This window comes from Nyctereutes procyonoides, unplaced genomic scaffold, assembly GCF_905146905.1.
Source record: "Nyctereutes procyonoides isolate TBG_1078 unplaced genomic scaffold, NYPRO_anot_genome, whole genome shotgun sequence".
NCBI lineage: Eukaryota > Metazoa > Chordata > Mammalia > Carnivora > Canidae > Nyctereutes > Nyctereutes procyonoides.
This window is the reverse complement of record NW_026575146.1, coordinates 87,658,794-87,680,439: the sequence shown is the minus strand read 5'-3', so window position 1 is coordinate 87,680,439 and position 21,646 is coordinate 87,658,794. Positions and strand designations below refer to the sequence as shown.

The window sequence follows — 21,646 nt, the reverse complement described above, 5'->3', positions numbered from 1 at the left end:
AAAAATTTCCCTTTGGTTATGATTTTTTTTTTTCTAGCTTTTTGAGATGATAGCTGGTAGAGATGAAATCAAGTCACTGATTTTTGCTATTCATTGTAATATATGCATTTTGAATTTTAAGTTTTCATACCATTTACCTAAGGTGATGATTTCATATATACGTATACATATTTTGTGTATTATTTTCATTGTCATCCAGTTAAAATATTTTCTGATTTCTATTGTGATTTGTTCATTGGCCCATTTGGAAATCTGTTAATTTCTTAACATTGAGTATGACAGTGTATTTACTTCTATTCTGGTCAGAGACACAGCTTACAAAACTGAAATTTAGGACTTACCTTGTGGCCCACTATATGATCTGCTTTAGTCCGTGTTCCATAATTTACTTGGAAAGAAAGTGAGTTCTGCAGTTTTTGAGTTTTGTATGTTTCTTAGCTCAAGTTGGTTACATGTAGTGTTCAGTATTTTATATCCTTGGTGAGTTTTTTATTTGCTAATTCTATCAGTTGCAAAGAGTTAGTTGTGTATTAGAATTTCCACTAGGGTTGTGAATTTATATTTTTCTCTGTTTTATCCATCCTTTGTTCTATACTGTTTAAGGTTGTGTTGTTTGGTGCACACAAATTTAATACTGTTATAACTTACTGGTGAGTTGATATTTTTATCATTCTAAAATATTCATATCTCTCCTGATGCTTTTTGTCTTCGAGTTTTTCATTGAGTATTAGTATGATTACATGAGCTTATTTTGGTTTTGTTTCTTTTCATAATATATCTTTTAAGTTCAATCTGTTAATGTTTAGCATGTCTGTTTGTAAATAGCATATAGGGCAGCCCCGGTGGCTCAGCAGTTTAGCGCCGCCTTTGGCTGAGGGCATGACCCCGGGGTCCCGGGATCGAGTCCCACGGTGGGCTCCCTGCATGGAGCCTGCTTCTCCCTCTGCCTGTCTCTGCCTCTCTTTCTCTCTGTGTCTCTCATGAATAAATAAAATTGAAAAATAAAAATAAAAAAATATATAAATAGCATATAGTTGTGGTTTTAAAACTTCAGTCTGAATACCCTTTTATTTAGGCTGTTTAGTCAATTTCTATATTACGAGGTTACTGAAATATTTAGTTTCATTCTGTCACCCTTCTACTTGACTTTTCTTTTTAAAATTGGAATAAAATATGTCTAACATACAATCATTTGAATAATTGTAAGTGTACATTTCAGATACATTATGTACATTTAGATTGTTTTGCAAGCATTCTGACCATTCATCTCCAGAACTTTTTTTATGTTGTAAAACAAACTTTGCATTAGAAAATAACTCCCTGTTATGCCTTCCTCCATGTGGTGGCAACTACTATTTTACATTTTGTCTATATAAATTTGACTACTGTAGGATCTCACATAAGTAGAAACTTACAGCATTTGCCCTTTCGTGACTATTATTTTACTCAGCATAATGTCTTTAAGGTCTACCCATATTATAGCATATTTCTAAACTTTTTTTTTTAATTTCTGAACTTCTTAACTTTTAAAGGCTGAATAGTATTCCCTATTGTATGTATACATTGGATTTTGTTAATCATTCATTGATGGACATGAAAGAATAGCTTTCACCTTTTGTCTATTGTGGATAATGCTGCTGTGAGTGTACAGACATATTTGAGACCTTGCTTTCAACCCTTTTGGGTCCATAACCAGAAGAGGAATTGCTGGATCGTATGTAATCCTGTGTTTGATTTCTAGGAACCACCTTAGTGTTTTCCATGGTGGCCGTGCCATCTTACATTCCCGCTGCTGGTGCACAAGACTTTCAGTTTTTCTGCATCCTTGCTAACACTTGTTTCCCTTCCCTTCCCTTCCCTTCCCTTCCCTTCCCTTCCCTTCCCTTCCCTTCCCTTCCTTCCCTTCCCTTCCCTTCCCTTCCTTCTTCCCTTCCTTCTTCTCTCTTCTGCCCCTTCCTTTCCCCTTTTCTCCTCTCCCCTTCCTCCCCCTCCCTCCTTCCTTATGAGCCATCCTAAGGAGTGTGAAGTGGTAACTCCTTGTGGGTCTGTTTGACCTACTTTTATGTTCTTTTTTCTCTGCTTTATTTATTTGTTTGGTCCTTCCTTTGATTTAATCAGATGTGTCATACTGCATTTTCTCCTCTCTGTGAGCTCATTTATACTTTTTTTTTTTTTTTAAGCTGTGGTGATAAGTAATATATATGTTAGTGTTAGGTATGCTGTGTACTTTATGCTGTAGCTTTCTACTATCCTTTTTTACTAGGGTAATTTTTCCCAGAAATCACGACTATTTGTTGTTGTTCATCCTACTTGCATTATTGCTTTCATGCGTTTTAATTCTATTTTAAGCACAATACTATATATAATTGTTCCATGTGATCAATACTGATTTACCTTTATTTTTTAAAGTTACCTGTGTAGTTGCCCTTTAGTTCTCTCTGCCTTTGTTACTCTAAATAGCCACTGTAGCACTTTTCCCCAGCTTCTTTGAAATGTGATTGACATATTCCATTATATTAACTTAAGGTGAATAATACATTGATCTGATACGCTTACATATTGCAGAATGATTATCACCTTGGCGTTAGCTAGCAGCTCCATCACATCCTGTGATTACCTGTAGTATTTCTTTTAGTGAAAATTTGTTGAAGAATTCTTTTCTGTGTGGAAATGTTTTTATTTTTCCTTCACGTTGGAGGATCTATTTGCTTTACAAAATTAGAGATTTTCAGTTATTTTTTCAGCACTTTAAGATTTTACCTTACTTTCTGATTTCCATCATTTTTTGTTGAAGTTTGCTGTAGCTCTTCTAGTTGCTACTTTGAAGGCATTGTATTTCCTCCTTGCTCTTTCTTCTTGCTGCTTAGAGAATTTTCTCTCTTAGGGGGTGTTTTCATTCATGTAAGTATATTGTTCCTTGATGTAATTTTTTTTCTCTTGCTTGAGGTTCTTGGAGCTTCTTAAATGTTGGCTGATACCTTAGAAAATCTTGTCATGGTAGGGTCAAATACTGCTTCTATCACATTTGCTCTTTCTTTCTGGGTTTTAAGTTATACAGTGTTTTACAGGTCTCTTATTGGTCTTTTCTGTATTTTCAGTTCTTTTGTTTTTCAGATCTCTGGGCTTTAATTTGGTTATTTTCTGTTGACCTATAATGAAGCTCAACTAGACAGAAATGATGATAAAGATGATAATATAAATTAAGCCTCAGATTATGAACCTTTAGATGACAATATCCTCAATTTTCTCCAACTCAGCAGTCAATGGTCAGTATACAAAACTAATTCAAAATGGATCAGTGATGTAAATACAAGAGAAGGAGACAAAATGGTATCTCTGGTAAAACAGTAGGCATGCAAGCTGCAATTCAAGCATTATTTCACATTCAGAAATACAGGTCACAATCCCCAATCTGCAATTCAGAAGTCTAAAAAGCACCGAAAACAAAGTTATGCCTAAGTATGTGGCATATTCATTTGTTGACAAACTGATTGGAGCTGATTTGAGTGAGGCACTTATTCCACTTACTTTGAATATTCATATGTTTTGTTGCCGGTGTTACTGTATTTGATTCAAAGTGGGTTTCATTGGGGGTTGGCTTTTCATAATGTATATTATGTGTACTGTATTACTTTGTTATGAAAGTTCTAAACTGAGAAACATATCTACTCCTGAGGTTTTTGGCTAGGTGATGGTAGACCTATACTTTTTAAAAAGGTCTTGATACGTGCTTACCGTATGGCAGGTGAGTACATTGATGAATTAAGTATACATGGCCCATAATAACTCATTAGGCTTTCAGCCAGTACAGTTAGAGTTTCCTGGATTCTCAATTCAAGTAATCCTAAAAACAGAACCCTCCAAACATCAGAGTCTTCATTTTTAGACATATTGCTGGATGCATATGTTATCAGTCTCTAATATTTCCAGTGTGACAAAACTGTATCTTTATACATTGTATTATGAGTAATAACTGAAAGAAAAAAAAAAGCCCTAATTTGTAGGTGGAACCACGAAGGGGGTGGGATGTACAGGACCAAAGCATGTTAGATGTAATCTAGTATTTGTGTATAAAGAGACTGAGTTCGAATGTGAGAGTGCATTAGAAGCCTGTGTAGGAGAAAACTGGGCTAAATGTAAAAGGATGAAGGTGATCATTTTGATTCCATCCTAACTACATTTTTGAATAAGGACATTTAAGTGTTATTAACAAGTGGCTCTATATAATTGGAGTTAAACTTTTGGTAGCAGTTTTGGTAGTTTTGACTTTCAGCATATTTAGAAAGTAAATTTATTTGAAGTTTTTATGTAGAAATACTCACTTTGTTGCAGTTTATTACTATTTATTGCTGTTTTTAAGAGCCTATAGTCAATTCCTTCTTTACAAAGAGCTTATTAAGAAGACTTGTAATATTTCACTAGTTTTGTTGAAGTACACTCTCTGTATACTTTGCTAATGACGTTTATATGTCTATGTAATTAACTGACAATATGTCCTTGAAGAAATTATTTTCAACCTTTTAAGTAATTGTCAGATAACAGTACATGTGTAGTATCCATTGGTTTTAGCCACCGCTGATACTTTTTCCTTTTGATTCAGCAGCATCTTTAAAACCCAAAATTGGACGGTCTGTCTGAAGACAGTCTAACAAGAGCGGTACATTGTATAAATTTAGACAGCTCTGATGAATACAATCCTCAGATTATTATTCTGTATATCAACCCGTACAGGGAGAATTTGAAATCGAAATAGAGGGAAAGGGGGTTTTAGAAGTGAAGTGGAGCTTTTTTGAGAGAAGTATCATTCGAGACTTATGCACGCATACCCTTGCAGGCTTTCTGTTCCAGTCTAATTTTAATGTGGCACAGGGAAGGCTCACGGGTGGATGCCCCCTTGTGGTCTCTTACCAAAATAAATAGCACAAATGGAAATAAATAATGGGGATCTTAGACAAGGTAAATCATTAATTTCTTCCTCTATAGAATAATTTTTAGAAAGTTACTTCTGAGGAAAAACAGCAGAGGAATTGTTATTTCCATGTTCCATGTATTTTATTGACTTTAAAATTTATCAAGTATTACTTTAACCTTCGTAACAGAACTTGCATGCATGTTAGCTAGACACTGACATAAAGAAAAAGAGATTGTTGGGCTTGTTGTCTACCGTTGTCATCCTGGGCCTCTAACTCAGTAACAACTGCCTCAAAAATATGATGAGATGTGATAGTAATTAGAGGCCTAGCCTTTCTCCTTCCCCCTGCCCCTCAATGCACAGAAGTAGAAGTATATGGGGCTTGGGAAATCTATTTATAGTCACTTGACCTAAGAGCTGTATGAGGCATCAGAAGAAATGAGGGTTTTTATTAGACAGTTGGTGAATTCAAGCTTATTTGCTTTTACTGACATTCGTAAGATCTTCTTTATGTGTGCATGTGGGTTTGTGGATGAAGTGGAGAAGTAGCAGCAGCAGTCAGTGTTTTACAAAAGAAAGAGCGTAGATGCAAATAGCTGCTTTTCTTCTGTTACCCAGTAAGATGCGTGGTGGTTGGAGATAGTCCAATCCAGTGAGTATGGGCTTTGAGGTTAGATAGGCCTGGTTCTAAAACTGATTTGATTTCATACCAGTTCCTGGGCAGAGTTGCATAATACTGGATAAGATACTTCGGTTTTGAACATGGGTTTCTTTGCTTTAAGGAGAGGTTATAACCTACCTTAGTGAACTGTGGTAGCTTGATTTTCATCTTATGAAGTCTTGGCATATACCATTGTTCCTACTCCTAGGGTAAGGCAGTTTTGAATTACAAAGTGCACCACGGACTTTCTCACTACTGGGTTGTTGGTAAAGACTCCTAATGATAGAATGGATCTTAGAAAGTGCTAAGTCAACTCATAGCCCTTTTTCTTTGCTGTGCTCTTAGTGCTGTGCTACTACCTAAGCACATATTTTATTTATAAGTTTCTGGCTCTAAGTGCGATTATGTCACATTAAAGAATTTACTAGGTCAATTATTTTAATAGTTGAGGCCTACTAACCAATTCTTTTTATGAAAATGAGTCAGTAAGATTTTTTTTCTTCAGGAGTAATAGTTGCATGTTTGGGCAGGTTTAACTTAAGAAACTATTACTGTTGCTTGGTAGCCATCTTACTTTAAAAAGCTTCTGTGAAGGACAACAAAGTAATGAAATGCTTTTTGTTGTTTTGCTTTGTTTTTCAAGAGTTTCTTACAGAAGCAGGTTCATTTTATTTAATACTTAAAGGAATTAATCTGAGTCCATTTTCTGAAGGAAAATTAGATACTTTTTTTTAACCCATGCAGATTCCACTTTAAATAATCAGATTTTTCTTTCTTCTAAAATTTTCCTTGACAGTTGAAGTTGTAGAAATTTACTAATATTTTCTTTTGAATAACTTGCTGTAAAAGACGAGAGAACTAGAATGATCCTTCAAAATAAACAGTATAACTGCTTGGGTTTAAATGGTTTTGGGAAGTAAGTGGGCTATAAAACTCATGTAAACAAAGATAACTGTAGTCCTATCAGAAAGCCGTTCTAGGTATTATCATACCTGCCTCTCTCGCCTTTTCCTTTATTTCTGATGCTCAGAATACAGAGCCTATACCTTTGATTTCACCTTAGTCTCTGTTGTTCTGAATCCTGAATGTAATTAATAAAGACTTTAATGTAAAACAATATTTTGATGGTGAAAATTTGTTATAAATTGTGAAATGGATTTTTGTTTTTTTATCCTTTAATGTCTGTTCTTGGGGAGACTACTTTAGGAAAGGGAAGGGGGTTAGGGGGATGGTAGGGTGGGGAAAAGGCAGCTAAAGCAAAGTGGAGACTAGACCGTGGGGGGTGATGTAAGAACACATGCCATTCTACTAGGGACTTGTTTTTTAAACATAAAAAGCATATGTGCCAAATTTACATATTTACTAATTAAAAAGGCTTCCTGGAAACATTAAGTAGACTATCTTCTATAACCTTTAACACTGTCACTAATGGATATTGCTTAGAAAATTTCATCGAAGGTCCTTTAAATAATGTAAATGATTATGAATATGTAACTAGTTAATATGCAGCTACGAAAGGATTATCATGTAGAGGTTAATGAACATTCTGCTCTTATGGTTTGCAGGGCTTTTCTTTTTGTGCTTTTGGCTCACTTCATGCTTGGAAACACATGCATTGGGATTGGAAAGCATCCTGACTGTTTTTTGGGTCTCATCTTTTAATGGGGTTGTTAAAGAGGAACTTTATGAAAAGGATTTCATGAAGATTTTTTTCTTTTTCAATTTACATTTAATTCTGTTTGTCTATTTTATAATTACTGCCAAATCAGAAACAGTGAAATGGATTGATGTAGTTTTAGCCTGGTTCTTCCAGATGTAAAGTCAGTACTCTATTATATATTACCACTGTTATTAAGTGTTGCTATGTGATTGATACTTACTGAGAGATCTTCATTCTAAAACGTACTTTTTATGCTGAGTTAATGTGTAGTATGGTTGGGTATCTGATTACAGCATGTATTTTGATACAGGATTGCTGCCTTAGTATTTAAAATGTACCAAAGGAGGACATTTATTTCAGGAATTAAATGTTATAATAGGAATTTAGTGACAGCCCTCCCCCCCCCAAAGTCTTGTGATTTTGGGGTGAAACATTGAGCAAGAGAGACAAGAGGCAATATTGGTGTTTAGAATGGTGAACTGAAGCAGTGTGTTTCAAACCAGATGCTGCTGCTGTCTTTTTCACATGGCCTTGTATTGAGCATTTTGGCTTGTATCCCTTAGTTTCTCTGTATCTCAAATGGTGTTGTAGTATTTGAGATTTTTGTTTAAAATTTTTATTGGTGGGCAATTTAAAAACAATTCATAATCTTTGAAAACAGTGTTATTTTTAAAATCGCCATTCAAGTGTCTCTGTTCCTCATTGGTTAGTGTTGTTCTCTCCCTCCCCTTCCTCTCAATTTTGAGAATCTGCTGAACTGTCTTTAAGGGAAGCAAATAACTTTTGTACTTAATTTTATTGTTTCTGTATTATAAACATAGTTTAAAAAGGCTATTAAGTGCTTAAAATTTTACCATAATTCACTGAGGGAACAAATGGGCTGTTCAGAGCATCTCTTTATCCCAAGTATTTCTTCTTGAAAATGTTAGTAGAAAAATATCACTGAACTCATTTTTAATGCGTCAGAATAAAAATTACAGGTGAAAACATTTGGAGATATACTGACAAAATAAAATATTTTTACTACTGTCATTTTTTTTTTAGTGATGAAATGTTGATGTTGCATTGGTTTTTTGTTATTTATAACATTTGCGTATTCTACAAAATATGTAACATTGAAAGCAGGTCTGTAGATTGTACAAAATACTAGTTATCTTATATCATATGTCACCTAATAGTCATGAAGCGGGTTTTGTAGCAAAGTATGAATCGGAAGGCTGTAATTTGTTCTGCAGTTATCAGCCTGCATTAGGGGGTTATGATAAAGTGTGCTGCTTAAAAACTAACAGTCACATCTCTGTGCATTTGACAAATAAAAATGTATACTGAGATGCTATTAAATCTGTAAAGCCACTGTTCTAGTTTTCTGATACACTGATTTTGTAGCTTTGTGTATAGCCCTGTTTTTTCATGAGTAGTTATCTGTTTTCATGACAGGTGGTCACTAACTGCCAAGAGAAAATCCAGCATTGGTGAGTGAAAGATGGTTTTATATTATTTCTGAAATACTGATGGGGGTCATCTATTTGTATTTAAATAAAGTATATTATTATTATTTTTTTGTAACCCGTAATTGAATTCTTCTAGTAATCTCCATTTTGAATGCTTTTGATACTAATTTATATTGTCCTTCACCGTTTACTGAATTACGTGTTCCCTGATTTCCTGAAATTGTGTCACCATTTGTGTTTATTCTAATTGCCTTCTTTTTTCCTTTCTTTTCTTTTTTTCAAATTAGAATAATATTAATATCATTATAAGGTGGCAACTGAGACGTTTTTGAACCTGGTTAATTGCAGAGGGCTGTATTTGGGGAATATTCGTATATTTGTAGTAGAATAATAATTTGGAATCAGTTGTTTTAAAATACTGATGGAAATATCTACATTTCCCTGAAGTTTGAAAAATCTAATTAATTGCCTACATTTCTGAGCTTTCTTATGGACTGTACTTTTTTCAGAGTGTAGAGAGAAAGGAAGCATATCTATTTTAATGTGCTAATCTTTAGTTAATAGGACAGTGCTTGGTAAATAACATACTTTCCTAAGTCTTCTGAGGAAAATGCTCAATTTAATGGTGAATAAAATCTTATATTATGAGTTGTCATGAGGTATAGCTGTTGATCTTACAGATATCAAATTACAATATATCCATGCTGTGTTTACGAAGATTTTACTGAGAGAACAACAGGAGCTGTCTTGATTATTGTCTGCAGGGTTATTGCAAAATCATGGTAACTGCCCCTTTAGTGGTGAGATTAAACCTTTGGTTATACACCATCAAGCATATAATATTTTAAATTTATTTTAAGAGGCTTTTTCTTCATGCCTGAGAGATCTCCAAGGAAATAATTTATAGTTAGTGTATATCAAATGTTTTTTGGTTTAAATGCACATAGGCTGCAAGCGGTGGATAAGAGTGAAAATCGGTACAATCTGTACACATCATCTTATTAAATTCTGACTATTGGCTTGCAGAAAATAATCTAAAACTAATAATATCCACTTTATAAATAAAAATTCAGGGACTTCATTAATTTTCAATAAATGCAGTGTTGTAGTTGCATCTACTGGTGGTGTAAGTCTGTCAACATTTCCATGATGGACATTCGCTTTTCATTATATATTCAGTCCAGGTTGAAACTTGAAATTCAAGTACTTGGCCAAAGAATTAACCATTCCCCTTTAGCCCTCTGTTTCCCACTAATTTGGCCAAAGTGATCTATTTTACAAATAATTCAGGGGAAATTTTATTCATGTGGACTTCTCTCTATTGGTTTGGTAAGAAATTCAGGAAATCAGTAAAAGGTTGGATTCACTAAGGACAGATACTAATTGAAGCAAATGTGTGAATAACTTGCTTCTGGTTTGTTTTGCAAGACTCTTTCCCTGTGAGACTGCAAATTCCTTAAGGCCGAGGGACATGTGTTCATTTTTTTTTTTTTAATCCACAGCACCTCCTACTGTGTTTGGCATATTATAGGCACTTAATAAATCTTTGAGTAAATGACGACCAAAGATACATAATTATATATAACATTTTAGTTTGCAGATTCTATAGCTGTGCCCAAGCCCTGGTAACCACTGACAAATAGAAATATGACATTTATTTCAGAGCAGGTTAATGTGACTCTCAATCTCAGTTTCCAGTTTTCCAAAGCTTTCCAAACTAGAGAAGCTTAGATATTTACCTACACCTATCTTAAAGTAATATAGTACCTTATTTATACATTCAAAAATTAAAATAATTTTTCCAGTTAAAACTTGCTTTTCCTCTGAATCGTTTCTATTAGGGCTCAGGAAACAGACTTTTCTGTTTGTTTTTAATGAGGATCTGATATTGCTAGACTCTAAATGGCCAGTGAACTCACCAATTTATTATATTAAAAAACTGAAACCAAAGTATCTCCATTCCTCTGAAAGCCAGGAAATAGCTATTTGGGAGCATTGTGGAATTCTTGTGATATTTTTATTCTGTTAATTCTACAAACAGTGATTGAGTTCCTACCATATGCCAGTATTATGTTGCTGTTTGGAATTGAACGACCCTGCCATGGAGGAATTCATAGTCGAACACTAAACAGGGAAATCACAATAATTTTGTGCTATTTGCAGAGAGCTAGGAAGGAAGAACAGAAGCTGGAATGCTTCTTAAGGGTGTCTTACATGCTGCTTTTAAAAGCATGTTGCTTTTCAGTTTTCTTTAGCCCTGGTTTTAGCCCAGTCTAAAATACAATTCACATAGCTAAGCTGCCTTCTTCATGAGATACACATCAATAGAATAAAGAAATGCAAAATATGATTTTTAAAAGATGCTTTCTTATGCTAGTGATGTTTATACTTGTTTGTGCAATTTTAAAAGATTCTTTTATTTAAGGGACAAGTAATGAACATTGGAGGCTCCAAAAATGATATTAAATTTTTTAAAAAATGTAAGGCAGGAAGCAAAAATATTTATAGAAAAGTAGGAGTAAAAATGGCCTGGGGCAAACAGGATCTGTGCCAAAAAAATGACTTCCAGAAAATTAATTCCAATTCCAGAACTTTGGTGAACGGGAAACATTTATAATATTTGTTTAGTTAATAATGAATAATAAGGAGAGATTTGAGCCTAATAGTTGAGAATTTGTGCAACACTTTTAGAGCTAATAGTGGTTTTCAATTTAGTGAAGATTAAAAAAATTTAACACAACCTGTTTTTTCTCAAAATCCTTTTTACTTAACTCAGAAAATAAGGTATTATAATATCCACACAGTATTTTCTTATTAAAATATGGATATACTTCCAACTGTTTAATCCACCAGGGCTTGATTATTCTGTTTGTAGATTATCTGTAATTTTTTATCTTTTTAATTCTTCCCTAAAGAGCATGGGATTCAGAGTCACAGACCTACATTTGAATCCTGTCATTTACTAACTGTAACCTTGGGAGAATTACTAAGATTCTCAGTTTTTAACTTGTGATGATACTACTGAAGTTGAAGATTGAGATAATATCTATAGAATACCCAGACTGACAACAAATATTAAAAGTAGCTCTGAATTTTTTTTTTTTTGAAAATTGTAATTGTCCTATGAATAAAGAAAACAAAAAAACTTACCAAGGCTTTATAAATATTCCTGAATATTTTGTATTCATGCCATTATCTTCTTTTATCCTGATGGAGAGATGGCTTTTTAAGCAGTATTATTAAAGCTTTACGTTAACGTTTTCAGATGACTTTTTGTTATGAAGAATTTCAAACGAAAGCTGAGTGTGTTGTGAATCCACATGTACCCATCGCTCAGTCTCAGTAATTATCAGTGTGTGGTGTCATCTGAGCTGGTGCATTTCAACAGCCTATCCCACTACCCCCTTGCCTCACCTACGGTGCTTTTGAAGTGCACCTGATAACATATTCCATGTGGAAATATTTCAGTATATATTCTTTAAGACCTGAAACTTTAAAAAAAATTATACTAAAAAATTTAAAATTTGGCAGTGTATTTATATAGTTCAAAATTTAGGAATTTCTAAAAGGTATAAATGGAGTGTAGTTTTTCTCCCACACTTATCCCCAGTTATCATTGTAAAGTGCTTTTCTGCTAGTCCTTTATAAATGTTTCCAGAAATTGTTTGCCTAAAGGATGTGTATGTGTATATGTATGTATATGTGTGTGTGCATGTGTATTCATCCATATATTTTTATAGGTTGTGCTCCCACCCTTTCTGACCAAAATGAAATCAGGCTGTATGCTGTTCATTTAATTCATCCTTGGAGATTGTTCTCAGTTATTAGTTAACTCTTATCCTTTATTTCATTTCGTGTCAAATGTCTAAGGTTTAGAGTTACCAAATAAACTTTGGTACTGGATTTTTAAAAAATAAATAATGGCGACCTTACTAAGACTATGGTTTTACAACGCAAAATATATCCTTCCTAAGCTGTTACATCCATTATTAATTGTTCCTTAATAAAATTACTCCAAAACTTAGTGGTTTAAAACTACAACATTTTTTTGTATATGATTTTGTGGATGTGCCTATAGGGCTTGACTTACCTGTGTTGTTCTGCTACTCTTGTTTGGGCTCATTTGTGTGGTTGCAGCTTTTTGGTGGCTGGGGCAGCTGGGCTGTCCAGAATGGCCTTATGCCCAATCTAGTGGCCAGTGCTGGTTGGTAGCTAGGCCTCTCTCTCCATGTGCTCTTCTGTCGGCTCACTTTACATGATGATCTCAGGGCAGCAAGAGTGGAAGCAGCGAGGCCACGTTGTATTGGGCAGAGTGGGAAATGACTCCAGTTGGTGGGAGGAGTGATGAAGAATTTATGGCCATTTTTAATGCATCACAGGTACTTACTCTGTTGAATATATCCCACAAGAAGAAAGTTACATTACTTCTGTTGATTTGTGAGAATCTAATGAAATACGTGTATGGCACATACACGTCATATTTCTGTTAGGTGTTGTTATCATAAACTGTATGCATATGAATTATAAAATCTTCATTGTCTTGTTTCCTTCAGATTATCTTTAAAGAGTTTTAAGTAGTAAAGATATCTATGTAATTACTTGAGGTAGATTTAAGTGAAAGTAAAAAGGCGTTTTATATTGTTCAGACATTTAATTTTGGAAAGAATAGCTTTATTTTTTTTTGATATTTTATTTATTCATGAGACACACACAGAGAGAAGCAGAGACACAGGCAGAGGGAGAAGCAGGACCTCACGGAGAGCCTGATGCGGGACTCGATCCCGAGACCCTGGGATCACGCCCTGAGCCGAAGGAAGGCACGTGCTCAACCGCGGAGCCACCCAGGCGTCCCGGAGAGAATAGCTTTAAATTTGGGCATACAAATGCTGAAACACTTGGGCATGAGTATTTATTTATTTTTAATTTTTATTTAAATTCTAGTTAGTTAACATATAGTGTAATATTTGTTTCGGATGTACAGTGTAGTGAGTCAGCACTTACAAACAGAACCCAGTGCTCATCACAACAATTTTCAGAGAGGACTTCTAACGCAAATACTTGGCATTTTTATTTTTCAAAGAAAAAATAGACAATGCTGTTTAGAGGAAAAGAATAATTAGTTTCTAGTATAGGTTATAGTCAAAGTATATAATGGGAAATCACCAAGAGAGCATACCTAAGTAGTTTCAAAAAAAAAACAAAACACACAGATGAAGATATGTTTGTTTGGAATTCTTTCAGTTCTTCGTCAGTGTGGTTGGATGGATGGATATGTGTATCTGTATCTGATGTTTTGAGGGATTCTCTGCCCCACAAAACCATCGAGCTATTTCATTATAACAATGCTGTAGTTTATGGTATATTTCTCAGGAATTACCTGAAACAGTGCTTTCCTGGCTTGCCTTCATTTACTTACATAAAATTTGTTTCATTTTATTATGTATAATCTGTGAAGTATTGATTTGCATATCTTTAAAACTTAAAATTATTCACAGTGATGACTTCATTTTTCAGTGGTAGGTAAATGTGGAAACCATGTTTTTCAGAGTCCCCATTTAACTGACCACGGTTTTTAGTCACTGTTTTGTATAGGACCTTCTGTTTGCCCCTCCCACCCTTACCCCCAGTAGAGTAGAGAGCAACTTCCAAACCTTCTGAAGGTTTTATATGTTTTTGTTGATGGAATCTCTGTACTTATTTATGAAAGTGTCCCTAGGGACAAGGGCAAGAGGGAGGAATCATATATACAAATCCCATTCCCTGTCATTCTTTAAGTTCCTGCATAGTTTTCTTTTTTTCTTTCCTAATGGCATGGTATTTTAGTACATGGGTTTGAGAAGTTAGTTTTGCAATTTTTGCATGTGATGATGTTTTAAAGCAAATTGATTTGCAAAAGAAAAAGATTAAGTTGAATGTTTTAAGGATGATATTTTTAAAAATAAAATCTGAATTAGGTTTTTAATTTTTTATCCTGAGTATAAAATGACTACATACTTACATATAGAAAGGTTGAAATAAAAAAGAATAAAGATAAAGATAAATAAAAGATAAATAAAAGATAAATTTACTCGTAATTCTAAAAACAAGCTAATTCTCCCTCTCAAAACATTTTGTTTCATTCCCTTCAGCTTTTTAATTCTGTATGTTTATTTTTGTCACCAAGGTCAAATTGTAAATGCTTTTTTTCCTTTTTTTTTAAAGTTAATGTTTTTTAAATTGTTACTAGAATTTGTTACTTCTAGTAGTTCCCTAGTCTTTAAGATTTTATTTATTAGAGAGAGAGAGAGAGAGAGAGAGAGAGAGAGAGAGGGACACACAGAGGGAGGGGGTGAGGGAGGAGCAGACTCCCCGCTGAGCAGGGAGCCCCATGCAGGACTCCATCCCAGGACCCTGGGATTATGACTTGAGCTGAAGGTAGATGCTTATCTGAGCCTGAATCATGATTTGTAAGAATCCCACTAGTTTAATACTTGATGCTTTTCTTTTTCTTTCTTTCTTTTTTTTTTTAACTTGATGCTTTTCTGAAAATGAAATGCAAATGCATTATAGGGGAATTTTTTTAATAGAGAAATTTTAAAAATAAAATTAGAGATTTAAAAAAATTACATCTCTTCATTTAGAATGTCATCTTTGTGTATTTTCATTGTCCATCATAAAGATTGATTTACAATTTCCAACAACCAGCCTTAAGTCCAGTTGAATATCTGATTAATGCTACACCTCAATTTGACTTGGCATACCTAATGACTTTTCATCTCTATTTTAACTGTGTTGGGTTTGAAAACTACACTTCCTTGCACTTTGAGTTTTTTTTTATTTTCTTTCATACAATAAAGCTTTCAAGCTCGGAAGAGTACCATGTGAGGATGAAGGTGTTAATATTGCAACAGCAGTGCTTGACTGAGAGGCAGATCACTTAAGATACTAATCCAGGGTGCTTGTTCTTGTTTTGAGATACAAAAGTCTAAATTCTAATATGTTCTAACAACAGTGGGTGTCATTATATGACTAAGGAAAATGTAGGCAGTAAAAAAATGGAGACATCCATATGATTTAACATTTTTATTAACCTATATTGAACTCATGACTGAATTGGGGATGGTTCTCCTATTTTTCTTTTATTTAAATCAACAGAATTGAAGATAATTTTGAACATTTTACGTATTTGATGGGTTTAAAACCAGGATTGCTTTTATTTATTTAGTTATTTATTTTTTTAACTGTTATAAGACCTCTTTAGAAAAAACTGTGACCTCAAGGGATCTGAGTGGCTTCTATTGAAATTATATGCAGAATTCAAGGACTTTTTCTCAGGAAAGGATCTAGTGTTTTTATCAGTTTCTCATAGCTATCAGGGACCAGACAGGGCTATGAGTCACTGTTCTAAGAAAACAATACACAAAAAGTCTTCTTTTTTCTAAAATATATTTTGGAAAGTTGAAACTACACTTACAAAGTAGAATTAAATAGAAACTGGCTCAGTAAAAGCTTAAGTTGGTTATAAACTTAGCATAGCTAAACTCATCTTTTCTGAAAGGCCCCTCCTTTCTGATTTGTCACAAAAAATATGTGTCAGTTGTAGAGAACTCAGAAAATAAAATTAAACTGACCTGTAAACTCTTCGCCTGAAGCAAACTGAACTAGGAGGTACCTTGGGGCATTTCTTTCACACTTAGAGTGATGTGGTTTTGTATAATTTTAAAACTTTCTTCAGATTCACATCTCATTTTATTCTTAGAGCAAAAGAATGCTAATGAGTGAAGAAACAGGTACCCGTGATAAGTGACAAGTCTGGAGTCACATGTACATGTTTGTTGGCGGGGAGCCCTGGAAACAATTCCTCTGTCCCACTTTGCTGTTTATAATCCATTGTACTCTATTTTCTCATTTTGGAGAAGTTAAACTGTGGAAATCTAGTAGGATGTTAACTGCACTCTCTTTTTGATACTTTCATTAACTTTAGAAAAATTACAAGTGTTTATTAGGTTCATCTTTGTATCTATTTCTAGTAAAAGTTTTCGATGGACTCATAAAAATAAAGAACAGACTGTTTCATCAGCATCTTCTGATGATGTAAGTTTTCCTAGGTATAAAGAGTCGAGAAAAAGGAATATGCCACCATATTGCCTGAATTTTGTCATAGATTTCACTTAATAGTATTTTGCCATGATCATTTAAAAAAAATAATATTGGGACGCCTGTGTGGCTTAGTGGTTGAGCATCTGCCTTTGGCTCAGGTGGTGATCCCAGGGTCCTAGGATCGAGTTCTGCATGAGGCTCCCCACTTGAAGCCTGCTTCTCCCTCTGCCTGTGTCTCTGCCTCTCTCTGTGTCTTTCTGAATAAATAATAATAATAAATAACTTTTAAAAAATAAAATAAAAAATAATACTAATTTAATGCAGATATATTTTAATTTTTAATATGTTCCCCTTCCTGCCAAATGACAGATCCTTCAGCAATGTGATCCTTTTTTTAAAGAATTTTTTTGTTTACTATAACCTTAATAATTAGACTTTTAAAGAGATTACTTTGAAAAAAAATCATTATCATTCCTTTCTTTAGTAATGAGAAGACTTTTTTCTTTACATACATAAAATCTATGCCTGAATTTAATATTTCTTTATTTTCTTAATTTTAGAGGTAAAAACCCGGGCATCCATCAAGCTAGTGATCTTTAACAAAGAAGCAATGCAAAGAAATAAAAAAGGCGTGCTATATTTGAGTGATGATCCCTGCAGCATATGGCATAAGGCTCAGTTGCAGAGGAGAAGCTCAATAAATGGTGAACTGAATTGAAACAAAGGTTTTCTTGAATTCTTAACAGGAAGTTCTATCTAGAGTGGGTATGATGGGCTAAAAATCATTTCTGAATAAGATTATATAGTTACTTATATTCCTTATATTCCAAATCTCTGGATGTTGTAATTTCTTAAAATCTTAAATTAACTCTGCCCCAGATTAACCGAGATGGTATTGGAATGTAAAGCCCATTTCCTTTTCCCTTTTTGACCATCACTTGGTGTTTCCTGCCTTTTTAGTTTAGGACCTTAGATAAAGGGAGAGCAAATGATAAAAGACTTAAAAACCCTCAGGCTTAGTGTCAACATTTCTGCCTATTCCAGCTTCCTGCTTTAAGTTGAAAATTAGCAAAATCTTATTTCCATCAGTGATTTAAATTTTATTTCCCTTTTTTATTATTTAAAGATGAAAATTGGAGACTTCTTGCCTCAAACAAGGGATGTAGAACTTTTTTTCTTTACAAAGAGTTGTCATTCGGGACATCTGGGTGGCTCAGGGGTTGGGCGTCTGCCTTCAGCCCAGGGCGTGACCCCGGGGTCCTGGGATTGAGTCCCACATCGGGCTCCCCGCGGGGAGCCTGCTTCTCCCTCGACCTGTGTCTCTGCCTCTCTCTGTGTCTCTCATGAATAAATACATAAAATCTTTTAAAAAATCCAAGAAACAAACCCCAAAGATTTGTCAGTTGCATTTAAGAAGATTAAAGTCTAGTCTCGCTTTCATATTCCCCCATCTCCTTCCTAATGTTCTATCATGGAAATCTTCAAACATACAGAAAAGTTGAAAGAATTGTGTAGGTGAACCTCGATCCTATATCCATCTTTATCTCAACGCATTAATCCATTTTTCCCTGATGCATTTCAAAGTAAGTCGTGGACATCAGTGTAAATACTTGAGCAAACAAATCCTTTAACTTGCACTCATACTTTTCACAGCCCTATGAAAATAAGGTGTTTCCCACGGGATCCGTCCTGATCTTCATCCTTAAGGTTAAGGCTAATTTGTAGAGTGCTACGTCCTTTGCTGCTGCTTTTTAAACAAAAAGTGCTTCTCAGAAGGCATAGAGCACATGGTTAGCAAGATTCAAAAGATGATTGTAAAAGTTTATTATATATGACTTACAGCAGTGCTTTAGTTCATATTAGGTTTCTATAAGGAACATTGTACGAGGATTTCTTTCGCAAATTAAATCTTATTTATTGGATAACTTTTTAAAATTAAGAATTGAAGCCTAAACCTAATCTATAAGGAATAAGATGAAGACCTCCAGACCAAGGAGGTCTGTGTTATAAGTGGGCTTGAGTGGTTTATCCTAATTATATCTGGGCTTTATTTTCCATTTGAAAAAAATTAAGCAGTTGTCTCTTTTTACTACGTATTTTAATATGACTACAGTGTCTAAAAATTATGTTTCTAAGTGTAGTAAAATAGAAGAAATAAACTTCAAATTTTGGTGCAAATAAAGATCCCCTACTTACCTTCTGTAACACAGTAGTTCTTAGAATCATTTTTGTATTTTCTGATGCATAGGCTTTGTGATCTGTAATGGAATTATTTAATCTCTGAATTTTAGAGGGACTATTTGTAGGCAGATAGACAAACTCTTTGACCAAGGTGTTTAGTTTGATCCGGGGTAGTTCCACTAGTGGAACCTTTAAGAGAGAGTTTCTCAAACCATAATTTCTCCCAGAGACACTGCCTTGCATGGGCTGCATTTTAAATTCTTTGTCTTTCTTTTCTTTTCTCTCTCTTTCTCTCTCTCTCTCTTTTTTTTTTTGTTTCTGTATTTTTAGAAAACAACTCAGAATTTAGAAATAGCAACTCTGATCTTAAACCATTCTCCAGTATGTCCACATTTTTGCTTAAGAGACAATTAGTGACAAATTTAAAACAACAAACTTGATTTAGAATACTGACGTTGACTTCTTGTATTACCTGTGGTTGAATCTACTGTTCTTTTTATACAAAAGAGGTGTTTTGATAGGAAGTCCCCCTTTTCCAGGTGTGGTTACCAAAATAAGATATATTGAGCACTAACTTTATTTAATTAAGTTAATTAGTTAATTTAAAGATTTTATTTATTTATTAATGAGAGACACAGAGAGGCAGAGACATAGAGGGAGAAGCAGTCCCACAAGGAGCCCAATGTGGGACTCGATCCCAGGACTCAGGGGTCACGCCCTGAGCCGAAGGCAGGTGCTAAACTACTGAGCCACCCAGGCATCCCGAGCACTAACTTCAGTATTAATTTTTTAACAATAACAGAAACATCTAGACCTCTGAGCTGTTGTTTAGTCCTTAAGCATTTGCTGAATTACTTATCTAAAAAATACTATTAGTGTTTGGTAGATTTAATGAGTGTCTACTGTGTGCAGGCATTGTATCAAGTCAGTTCTTTACAGACAGTTATCCCATTTATTACTCAACCCTATCTCCAAAAGCCCCCTAAAAGGTAGCATTTAACTGTACTGTCTTTCAGTAAGTTGTACTCTTTTTATCAGATTGAATGAATTTAACATAATGGAATCTTAACTTAGTGGGTAGTAGTCTTGAAAATTTTACAATTAGTGTTTTTTGAAAGTTCATGGGGAAAAAAAGAGCATTGGATATGTAATGTTCGTTTTTGTTGCTAAACCCGTCCTATTTCTTTCTTTTGAACCTGTGAGAGAGGAATTATTCTGGCTTTGCCATTGAAGATGCTAAGACTAGGGTTAATTTGTTTATGTTAAGTGGTGGAGCTGGGATTCACTCTCTGATCTAACTTTAAAGTCATGCTCTTTCTGGTTTGTAGCCCTGTGCATGAAGTTTTTAAAAACCATTTAATTCCTATAAAAATTTACTCAGAAGGATATTTTTCCCTTAAGTAAATAGAATAAAGACATTTGTGTTTATAAGGAAGGATTTTAAGGGACCATTTTACAAAAGCACTTCAAAACTAGGAAATAAAAGGGCTTGCTTGAAAAAACACAGGCCAGAAGACCTAGGTTAAATTCATTGCTTGCCGCTTTTTTGATGGAGGAGATCTGATTTCTCTTAAATGTTTGGTTTTTCCATCTTCTTTCTACTTTCTTTTTTGAATGAGGAAAATGTTGTTAAGAGACATTTACTAGAGGAATATGTTTAGGATGAATAGCATAGTATGTATGTGAAATTCCTTGATATTCTTAAGACTAAATGAGATAAGTTTTATTAATTATGCTCCTCTTGCTTTTACGGGTGCTAAGGAGTAAACAAATTAATTCCATGATGTTTATAGACCAGTCATTTTATTATCTGGAGAGTGATTATCTATGTTGCAATTTTTTCTAATTTCAGTTTGGCAATATCTACATGTTTTTAAAAATTACTTGCTGAATTTGTGAGTTTTATTTTATTTTATTTTATTTTTTGACTTGACAACACCCTTTCACTTTAAAAGATTTCAGTGTGCTGGTTTAGCCTGCTGCTTACACCCTAGTAAGGAACCCTTTAGAAACCTAATTTTCAGAGAAGATTTGAAAATAGGCATCTGCAAGAAGGACTATTCATTCATTCATAGTGTGGAAACATGACCATTTCTGCTTCTACAGAATTATATCTTTTGGTTATTTGAAATTAATTTATTAGGTAGCTCTTTCTTGATGTAACATGAAACAGGCTCCAAAGCCAAATTGAAATGCTTTTTTGTATTACCTCTACCTAATTTCTTCTAGCTCCTGGTTGGTTCTCTTTCACCTTAGTCACATTAGTATGAATAACTGAAGGGTTTTTACACATTTTTCAGCTCTAAGTTTTCTAAGGACTGAAGCCTCTGATCAAATTTTGTGTTCATGATTTCTGCTGTGCAGCCAGTGTTTATTCACCCACAAGCTTTATTAAATCTCTTCTTCCTTCATCTTAAGTCCCTGTTTCTGTCTAAACATCAGGCCCTCTCTCAGTATCTCCTTTAATTTCCAAATTTTATTTAGTTCAGATTATTTTCTACATTACAAAACACTAGTTCTCCAGATGTGTGTTCTAATTCTAAAACCAAAGGCATTTAGAGTCTTAATTTTTGATACATGTATGGTTGAATAATGCCACTGCTAAACTTGGTAAACATAGAATTTTAAAATTATAAAATGCTTTAATATTTAAATTGCTAAAATTGGATTTTTGATTTAGTTTGTCTTTTGATACACAGTCT

General features: G+C 34.1%; 1 protein-coding gene across 1 annotated transcript in view; it reads left to right on the top strand.

The window, feature by feature from the left end:
- URI1 (URI1 prefoldin like chaperone) overlaps window positions 1-21,646 on the top strand; it is a 66,692-nt gene that overhangs the window by 14,376 nt on the left and 30,670 nt on the right. Inside the window, exon 2 of the mRNA XM_055310603.1 lies at window positions 8,671-8,705. Within this exon, the coding sequence (XP_055166578.1) occupies window positions 8,671-8,705 (35 nt within the window). The remainder of the gene's footprint in view (window positions 1-8,670; window positions 8,706-21,646) is intronic.